Raw genomic sequence first — 10,864 nt, 5'->3', positions numbered from 1 at the left:
AAAAAAAACCAAAAAAATTTATATAAAAAAAAAAAAAAATATATATATATATATATATATATATATATATATATAATTGTTTATGCATATTCAGTATTTGCTTAGTTTTGGGATTACCAGTTTTAACATAGACGTGGCTATTGAGAAGTCAATAGAAACATTGTAAAAGCTGCAGTTCTGTGCTTTGTGCATATCAGTGAAGCAGCTGCAATAGCCTACACTTCACAGACAGGCACTACAAGTAGGAAATATACAAAAAGTATAATTAAACAGTAACTCTTTAAGCCTTTTTTTTATCATTTCGGTGACTGGTTTTGGAAAGTGCGATTTGACTGCTCAAGCAGCAACAATTGTTCCCAAATCAATGCCATATTATCTTCATATATATATATAATATATGAATATATATTATATAATTTATAATTTGCATATATATATATATATATATGCAAATTAATCACAGACCATATAAATAGCAAAGTATTATATTGGCATGTCAAAGTCAATAGATATGAGGATCAGGTAAATGTCCGAGTCTGTCTAGGGCAAAGAGTCCCATGCACCTGGACAAACGCTTATCACAATATGCTCAGTTCTTCGTCTCTCACAGTCAAAGAGTACAGTTACAGGTGGGATTTTAACAGATTTAAGATTATTAACTCTTTCAGTGTCATGTTAAACCTGGTGCACTTGCAAAATGACACATCAGATGTTCTGTAGTGTGCAGAATGCAGCTGCAACCAACTATTTTTTTTTTTGTCAAAATTCCTCTGAATGCAAAGTAGCAGCATTTTGGACTGAAAAATAAGTTTGTACGTCAAGTCAATTTGTTACCCTATAGCACATTTTTAACAATTTCCTCAACCAAAACAGAACTATGACGTTAAGCAAAAAACTGAGTATTACTGTTGAAATTGAGAGACATTTAGTCTTTCACAAAGCGTCACTGGGTCTTGGAGAGAGAAAATAATATCAGGTTTAATTATGGTGTTCATTAAGATTCGTTCTGCTGTACCAGCTGACTATAGACTATCATTCATTTGCTTGGCTCAGTCACTGGCGTTAAGTTAAATGCGCTATGCCAAGACATTAAACTATATCAAAAATTGTCCAAACAACATTTAGCACACTTAACATTAGGAAAGTACAAAATTTATAGCAACTTTTCAAAACAAAGAAAAGGTGTTGAACATACATTTTGTAGAATAGTAAATGTACCAGCTTGATGTTTGATAGTTGTGCTGTAATTTTTATTGCATGGATGATCATGGATACATGTGAAGTAAACCTGTCTGGAGCCCTGGCTGTGGCACTAATGATACTCCAATTGTTCTATCTCTGTATTTCTCTCAACTCTATTTCAGTGGCATCCATCTGGTTTTAAGACATACTCCTGGCTTCGATACTCCACTTTAGCATCATATACACTCAACACAGGTGGAGTAACTAATATTACCTCATCAAAAGCCATCATCTCTTAAACTTACAGAGATCCGTGAAAACTATTAGGCAAATCTTAAAACAAAAAGTCAAAGGGGGATTACAGTGTATGAAATAACCTTATGTTACACCACCACCTACTGTTTATCTGAAGAATTGCAATAATATTAATTGAGAGAGAACAGGCATTCTTACAATACATCAAGATCCAGTGGAATGGAGAAAAATCAAAAATAAAATAAACAAATATTAAATTCACACAAAATAATCCACCTCATCTCCTTTTAAGTAGACCAGCCACAAATTAAAATGTTTAAACCATTTTTTCTTATATCTCTGTTAAAATGTACTTTCAGAAATAAACTTGGTCACTCAAAAAAAAAAAAAAGAAAAAAAAAAAGGTATTTGACATTCAGAAAAAAAAAATATATATAGCACACTACATGACAAGCAACAATCCTGTTTTGCCACTCGGCCATAAGACAGAACACGAAACATGTCTGGCCTCTGCGGTCAGCATATAGAAATCCACCGTCTTTGATCAAAATAAATACATTAACAAATACAACTTATTTTGTGATGGGCAGATCATTCCGAGAAGCAGACTGAAAACCACAGCTGTAGTGTTCTTCAAATTTCCAGATCTACACACTTTACTCCTCTTGCTGACAGACTGTTCACACATACACTCAACACACACACATTCATAAAGTGTGCACGGAGTTGTGTGTGTTTTCGGATGTGCAGTCAACCTCTTTCACACGGCCCAACCACATCATTACAAGAACAGCAGAAGAGGCTGATGAAGTGTTGGCAATTGAACCCAAACCCGTACATAGCTGTGAAGAGCTGTTTTCTGGTTAATGTGTGTACATCTATAGCATGGCAAAAATTGAACTATACTATAAAAGTATTATGAAACCATTTCCATGTTGGATAATATTTTGGGGGTATTTTGTGTTTTTTTTTGGTTGTATCTCTTGTTTTCTTGTACAAATATTTGTATAATTTGCGTACATGACAAAAAAGAACCACTCTTCAGAAAAGAAAAAAAAAACATGCATAATTTCTCTTGTACTAATTACATTGTCAATTTTTTTTGTAGATATTTAAAAATCTTTGCACTTTTAATATAACCTTTTTTTTTGTAATTCAAGTTCTTTTTTTATTTCATTGTCCTCAGCGAGGCAAAAGTCCAGGGCTTCAGGTATTGCTCAAGTTGAATTCTCTCTCCTACATTCTCTGGTCCTCAACATCTCCAGTAGAGCAGAGCAGCTCCCATATGAGCAGTGAGCAGAAGCTGTGCAGAAGCCATGAGATCTGGCCTAAACTCTCCCACATGATTTCAATCCCATGGCCTACGCCCCACTTTAATCATTCTCCCCCCCTTTTTTTTTTTCCTTTTCCAGCTACAAAGTCACACGCATCCCTTAAACAGTGGGACAGGAGAGATAAATGACACCAGCAGCACCCTTCTGTGGTCAGAGACATTAAGAGCAGGTGTGAGTCTGCAAGAACAGCTCCCCCTATCTACAAAAGTCCTCATGCGCTACCTCACGCTGAGGTTTCCTCTTCTTCATGTTGAGTTTTTGGGACTTGCTGTTTTGCTGGATCTTGTTGGGGTTGTTGTGTGGCCCTTGAGCACTTTTGTTAGCAAGCTGTCGGCTCTGAATTAAAAAATAAAACAAAACAACAAAGATGATTTATATAAAACTCTTAACATGCTACGTTGTTTGTTAAAATCAGTTAACGTTATAACACTTTATTTTAAGGATCAGTTCTCACTTTTAACTAGTAGCTTATTAGCATGCATATTACTAGCATATTGGTTGTTTATTAGCACTTATTAGACACATATTAATGCCTTATTCTGCATGACCATATTCCAGATTCCTTAACCCAACCCCACTACCTTACTAACAATTAACAAGCAGCAAATTTAAAAGTTTATTGAGTGAAAGCTCTTAGTTAATAGCGAATGTGTTCCCTAATCTAAAGTGTTACCATAAATGCTTTAGATATCAAACTTAAAACTTTTTAAAGCATTTATTAATCTTGGTTATTTAAAAAATATACTGTTGTTTACATTGATACATTGATATTTGTTGGCAGTGTTCATTCATAATACATATGTTAATGTACACAGTCATGGTACACAATGCCAGGTTTACCAGAAAGCTGAATTAGGCAAAAGCAAAATAAATTAATAAAATAATAAAAAAGTAACTTGAAAATGCAACTTAAAATTCTAAAAATGTATTAGCAGACATTAAGATTAATAAATTCTGTATTACCACAGATTAATTCATGATAACCTGTTAAATCAATTTGTTAACTAATGCTAACAAATTGAATGTTACGGTAAAGTGATATGTATTACTGAGATATTTGAACCAATATGTCTCCATCATAAATGGAATCATAGTCACTTCCATCAGGTTCATACCTTGTTGCCTTTATTAGTGGGGGTGGCCATTGTTGCTGAATGATTTTGTGACCTGTGATTGGACAGATTCCTTTCTGTATTCTCACTGTAAGAGTTAGAGCCCCGGCCCAAAGCTTTTGAAGTCTTACAGGGCGTTCCATCAGAGTCCTGGAGAAAGCCAGTCAAAAAAAAAATATAAAGTTTTTTTTAATGCAAATAATATTTTACCAATAGTGTATACAAAATGTATTCAGTTGTATGCTAAAACAACATCTAATGCTATTTTTAGTGTAAGAAAATGTTTATGGTAAAAAACAGATGAATAGAAATAAGTGAAAGTTATTAATATTACCATATTTAATATGAAATAATGAATAGACAAACATGAAAACCTATATTAACATTTTATATATATACACACACACACACAGTATATATACATATATAATTAAATAATTAAAACAATTTATTGTCGTGTGCAAAATAACCAAATTATTAGTGAAAATATGACCCTCTCCTTTGTGCAGTCATTTATTTTAAACATATACTTGAAACTAGTAGCATAGAAAACATGCACATGGTGGCTTAGTTTCCTTTGTTGTTGCCTGTTCTTATGATAAAATTTGTGAATGCTAAAGAAGACCATGGTCTCTGTATGTGAACCGATTATTTTGTAGATATCTGTTGAAAAATGAAACTACATGAAACAATTGGGTGAGTGTGAGGGAATTAAAATAAATTAGTAAGTCAGAGTTGTGTTAATATATTTAACGTTTTGTTTAGACAAAAAATCTAAACAAATATGAAAAGTGCCCTTTTTTCCCCGACTTAAGCCCCTGCCCTTCAAAATGTCTGTGCACATCCCTGTGCGTGTGTGTGTGTGTGTGTGTGTGTATATATATATATATATATATATATATATATACCTACTACCCTCGTCTGTTTGATTCTGTAGATTTCTTCTAAATTAATCAAAACAAGCTATCTGCATATTTAAACATAACATTTCAAGGGAAAAGACTCTTGATGTAAGTCATTAACTAATAACTGGGGAAGTTATCTGGTGATAATGCTTTAGTTATTTTGTTTATCCTATTCATCTGCAATGTCTTGTGTCAAATGTATGCAAATTAGCACATTTTAATTACTTAATGCCTGATTTGCATATCAATGTGGCGATTCTGATGACGTCATTAATTTTACTGTATTCAGCTGTCCTTTCTCCATTAAGTTAGCCTGCATGCCCATGATATATTGACTTAGCTAAACTTTAGCTAACTTATTACATGGTAGCTCATGAGTCATGGATGTTAGCAAGACAAATTAACTATATTTGCCTTTTGTCTTTAAGATAATTAGCTGTAAATTCGAGGCACAGGTAGCTTAGTCCTTTGTTAATCACCACTCACCTCCACACCAAGACAAACACAACTGGAAAGGGAGGGAGGATCTAAAATTGGCATTTTATCAGGCTCCTATGTTTAGGTTCAGTAATTTTACTCTAATGGCAATGTAAACGTAATTTTCTGTTTACCAATTAAAGTGAAATAACTGAACAGAAATATAGGAAAATTTCAGATGACACTTAAGAGGCTTTTGCATCTGAACACTTCATTCGTATATATATATATATATATATAAATAAATAAACTTACCGCATCACTTGAGCTAGAGGCTGTTGAAGATGGCGATGACGATGATGGCGATGAAGGGGAAGAGGGGGAAGGAGAGGAAGAGTTTGATGACACTTTGCTCCGGGGAACAGCAGGAAGTACCGCACTATCTTCTGGAAAGTTATTATTACACTCATCAAGCTCCTCAGACTCAACTAGCCGTGTGACATCATTAGCTTTGGAGAAATAAAAAAGGGGATATTCAGCTTTCTAAAGTTAAAGACATATCAAAATGAGCTCAGGGATAATATCTTACCATTACAATTGAGGACCGGATCATTGTTGCTCCGCTGGCCCCACTGCGCACTGATCCAGTCACGGTACTCTGCTACTTCCTGTGTGACACGGATTATTCGACCTAGAATACTGTGGGGAAGAGATAAGACCAATCATGAATCCCATCCTGAGTAGGTCTTGATTTTACACACATACACAGGGTTGGTTATTTGGCAAAAAAACCACACAAAAAAAACACATTATTTGAAAATGATTTTCCTTGAAACTAACTAGTAACATATCTGCCCTTGCTATTAGCCCTTGACAGGCTCAGACTACAGATTATGGTGGGCTATTTGAAACGGCAATACCAGGAAAGGTTACTCACTATAATATGGTGCAAACACATGTAACATTTAGGATGCTTTTGATATCAAGTTTTGGTGGTTAGATTTGCCATTGACAGGGTACAAGATGACCTACAATTTAAAACATGAAATTTATGAAATAGTTTTGTTCAAAAGAAATAATAGTAAATTAAATACTAGGAAATTAATATAAAATAGGAAAAATACAAAGACAGTTTACTACAGAAAACTACAGTTCAGTTCAATTAACAACAACAAAATAAAATGCTCCAAGAACTGGTAACTTAAACAGGGTTCGTACAGATACTGCAAAATGAAATTCCAGGACTTTCAAGGTGTTTTCAAGCACTACTCTTTTGGTTTTCAAGGATTAAAATCAGATCTCACTTATCAAAAAATATTGTTATTGTCTTTCAAATTCTAATATATAAACTAATAAAACAAATGGTACAAATAAAGCGCAGCACATGCAAAGAGTGCAATGACTTTGGCAACTTTAGCATTTGAAAGGATACTATGGCAAAGTTATCGCTTTCCTTATTCAAACTGATTTTTTTTCACGAGTATATGATTGACCTGAAGAATGAAAGCTAGGCTATATCATACACTTGGAAAATTATGAGCTATATCACCGCTTATCGACACTAGGGGTGTGACAATAAACTTAGCTCACGAGATGAGTCAAAATGCATATACTTGGTTCAATAGAACGAGACAATGTTTTAATACTTTAAGAAATATTTGAATGACAAAATATTTGTCTTTTAATTACAAAAAGTAGAACAATGCAGTTATATTTTGAAATGTTTTAACAAATCTAGGGCTTAACTAACAATTATTCTGCTAATGAAGTAATCTACTGATTATTTTGAAAAGTATGTTTTAGTAATACAAATAGAACTAAGTGAAAAACAGGCTTTAATATGACTGTATTTACATATAAATTAACGATGAGGAAATAATAATTGGCTCAAATAAAGTATCAAAACCAAGTACATGGTTTTATTGAACAACTGTTAAATACATAATGTAATATGCCTATATTAAAACACATACCTGCAGAGGGCGCCAACGGCCTGGTGATGTTTCATGTGATTCAACGACATTTAAATCCATTTAATTGCAATATTTGGCCACATGCAAAGTGAGAAACTTTTATTTTGAAATTGTGATCTACAATAAATCGCATATTTAGAATTATGTTGATGTATTCTGTGTTGGCATAGGTTTACAAATGACTTAAGTTACAAATTAAGTGAGATAAGCACAGCTTTCCCAGATGAACGTTAAGCAACCCAAACTCACCGCATATGCAAAGGAAGAGTTAGCCCCTTTCACACATACAGTCTTCACTGGTAAATTCCCGTTAAGAGATCATGTGTGAACAGGACCTTTTCAAAACTACAGGTAAATTTGTTCTGCCAATCATATCATTCTTATGGAGATGACGTGATTACTCTGAGCTGTTTACAAAGCTCCGTTAATTATATAGAAAATAGCTTTTCTATATAAATATGGCTCTAGATGGAAATATTTGACCATTGCGCCTCGCAACTTTTTCAGAATGTTTCGCGCTCATCAGCTGCGACTCTGCAGTTGGATATTATTTTGCGCGTCTAATGTTTATAGGACCAAAAACGTCTGATTGGCTAGTAATGTTAGTTTGGTTGAGAGTGAAAGCTGTGCCTCTCATACATTGGTAGGCGAACTCATTAACTCGAACGTGATATCAACAAGGTTTTTTTTTATTTTTTTAATGTAGGAGGACTATCTTATTTTCCCGCAGCTAAACGCCACATGCCGGAGAATCGGCACGGTGCCAGAAAACTTTAAGCCCTGCCTTTGACTTCTCTCAATGTTTGTCTCAGTTTGAAGGGTTTTTTTTTACTTATGAAATTACAACTTAAATTGAGCACGCACGTCTCTATTACAGTTCTCTTTGTCTCACCTCTCAGACTTGTTGTTGGGGTAGTGCTTGGCAATTGGGGACACAGCGTGACTTAAGACAACGTAAGCGTAATCAAAAGCCTCTTTCACCTGCATCGCCCCATATGAACTTCGCCCTACATCATTTCCTATGACACAAACAAAAACAATGATAAAAACATCTTCCATACCATCTTTGGTGACATGTTTGTGTCAGTTGAGCTGTTCAAAGTGTGTGCATTAGGGTTTGTGTTTGTACCTGGTTGCAAAGGATCCTCAATGTAAAGCATAGAGGGCCTGTACCCATCCAGCATGCCTTTCTGCACTTCATCCTTGGCTAAGTACGAGCCACCGTCTTTGATCCTGATCCCCGTCTTCAGGTAGTTAAAATGCCGTCCGTACAGCTCAAAAAACTCGATCAACAGTACACCGAGGTTTGGGTTTGAACTACACACGTCCTCTCTGTTGTGCAGCTGGGAAAGAAAACAGCAATTATAATAGTAATTAAACTGTTGTATTAACAAAAAGCCTATGAGCAATTATCATTAAATGGGTAATTTTCACTCTTGAGGCAAATCTTATGAGGCATATACCTTTGATAACAAAAGCAAGCTGATATTCACAAAAAATGTTGAGTTGTGTGCATTTTAAGCTGTATTCTAATGTACACTGCTGTTACAGCTTTGTCTCTTATGCTCACGAAGGCTCTATAATACATACAGTAAAAACAGTAATATAGTGAAATATTATTACACAAATAACTGTTTTCTATTTTAATATACTTTAAAATGTCATTTATTTCTGTTAAGACAAAGCAGAATTTTCAGCAGCCGTTACTCCAGTCTTCAGTGTCACATGACCAACCGAAATCATTCAAATATGCTGATTTGGTGCTCAAAAAACATTTATTATTATCAACGTTGTGCACGGTGCAGATTAATAATTTAGTATAAACCGTAATCCTACTCTACAATGAGTAGAAAGAACAGCATTTGAAATAGAAATCTTTTGTAACAATGTAAAAAACATTTACTGTCACGGTGCAGTGCAGTATGCATGTTTTTAGAAGGATTTATTTTAGGGTACTGTGAGACAGTGTGTGTATTTGACGGAATATGTAGAAGTGTGTTACCTGTAAGAAGCTGACAACCATGAGGAACAGACTGTATGATCCGATTCCTCCCGTAAAAACCTCATTCAGCTCTCTCTGCAGTAAAAACTGCTTCAAAACCAGCACCAGGTACGGTAATACAGGAAATTGCTGAAACACATACACAAATACACACAAGTCAGAAAATAAATCTGCATAAAGTCAAGACTGCAACTAATGGCGCTTTTCCACTGCGTGGTACAACTCGGCTCGGCACGGCTCCGTACGGCACGGTTCGGCTCTGCACGGTTTGCGTTTCCACTGCAGTTCAGTACCGCTTTAGAGTGGGCGGGATTATTCACATGTCGTTATAGTTGCGCCGCCTCTACTACCACAACTCCTAAAAAAAAAAATTTCTTTCCGGTTCGCCCCATCAAGCTCTCGCTGGATCCGCTCCTCTGCTATCAACGAGAGGAACGTGTGTTCTTCCGCAACAGACAACAAAACTTTTAGGTTGTTAGAAAACCCCCAAAAAGTGAACCGTACCGAGCCGTACCACGCAGTGGAAAAGCGCCATAAAAGACTAAAAACCACCTCGCATTTAAATGATGCATATCAACTACAAATCATTCTTCAAGATTAAAGATACATTCCTAGAATACATTCTCACACAAACTCTTGTACAGCAACAGGAGAGTTTATCCTTGATAACATATCATCAAAGCATGTGGAGGAAGAGTATGCAGACATTTTTATGCTGATTTGCACAGAAAGGGAAAAAAGAACATGAACAATTAGGTGCTTGGGAGATTTTTCACTTTTTGAGATGTTGAAAATCCAGTTCAAATGAGTTTCTAAAACTTAAACGGCTCCATCTGAAATCAGCATTTCTGTTTCCCTCTTAATTTATCGCTTGAGTTGAAAGAGGACTTAAAAAAAAAAAAAAATCCACACTCACCTGCTTGAAGTCCTTGATGAGGTTTGCAGCTTTAACACCATTCTGTACGTTAAAGCTGATGTCCACTTTTACCTCTGTGTGCAAGTCTGTCAGTTTAATGATGGGGACCTACAAACACACAGTGCGTTAAAGCACAAGCAGGGATGTCTGACAGACATCAAAAACAGCCAACGCATGTGTATGACACAGCGGTGCTGCACCAGAGTATATTTTGAATTAGTTTATGGGTTTTACATGTGTATATTAAACTAAACTGTATCAACAACTAGCATACTTGTGTATTGGCACAGACAGATTTATTCCACTAAGCCACAGTTCAGTAATCCAGGTGGTGTATAAACACAGTATGACTGGTGTGAGTGACGTGAGACTGGCGTAAAAAAAAAAATTTGCACACACTCGGGATCACAGGATAAGCAGAGCTAAAATTACAAATCTTAATCCCTTCTTTGCAAGCACACAAAAAGTACACATACACACACAAACACGTCTACATGTCACAATGCTTGCATTACACAATTACAAAAATTACAAAAAGACAATTTTAGAACATATGAATTTTGTGCTGAGTGGAAAAAATGCAGCAAGAGCAAAAAAAATATATATATATCATATTACCTTGTAGGTAAATACAAGCCTGTGCTAAAGCTGCCAAACACTTGAACCTGAAACAGAAAATATAAAAACAGGTTAAATCTGCCCTTATAAGAATCTACCTATGAAACCATTAGTCCCAACACCCATCCTGTATTCATATTTAAATCAGGA

At 35.2% G+C, this 10,864-nt stretch overlaps 1 protein-coding gene across 1 annotated transcript; it reads right to left on the bottom strand.

Moving 5' to 3' along the window:
- Nucleotides 1–2,411: 2,411 nt before the first annotated feature.
- LOC107551489 (non-canonical poly(A) RNA polymerase PAPD5-like) lies at nt 2,412–10,199 on the bottom strand. Its single transcript, XM_016233105.1, has 8 exons — nt 10,097–10,199; nt 9,181–9,309; nt 8,308–8,521; nt 8,071–8,197; nt 5,795–5,904; nt 5,521–5,714; nt 3,887–4,033; nt 2,412–3,107 (listed from the first exon to the last, which is right to left on the bottom strand). Exons 2-8 carry the CDS (start codon nt 9,199–9,201, stop codon nt 2,967–2,969), a joined length of 954 nt encoding a protein of 317 aa, XP_016088591.1. The 5' UTR covers nt 9,202–9,309; nt 10,097–10,199; the 3' UTR covers nt 2,412–2,966.
- Between the last annotated feature and the right edge of the window lie 665 nt (nt 10,200–10,864).

Source organism: Sinocyclocheilus grahami, unplaced genomic scaffold (genome assembly GCF_001515645.1).
Source record: "Sinocyclocheilus grahami isolate Dianchi unplaced genomic scaffold, SAMN03320097.WGS_v1.1 scaffold425.1, whole genome shotgun sequence".
NCBI lineage: Eukaryota > Metazoa > Chordata > Actinopteri > Cypriniformes > Cyprinidae > Sinocyclocheilus > Sinocyclocheilus grahami.
This window is presented reverse-complemented; position numbering and strand designations above follow the sequence as displayed.

Bases quoted from the DNA above. Each gene is read 5' to 3' on its own strand.
- LOC107551489 (XM_016233105.1), bottom strand. From the start codon at position 9,201: ATGGTTGTCAGCTTCTTACAG. The intron at 5,905-8,070 runs GTGAGACAAAGA...TCTTCCCCACAG, and splicing joins CCCAACAACAAGTCTGAGAG to TATTCTAGGTCGAATAATCC. The intron at 5,715-5,794 runs GTAAGATATTAT...ATTTCTCCAAAG, and splicing joins TCCGGTCCTCAATTGTAATG to CTAATGATGTCACACGGCTA.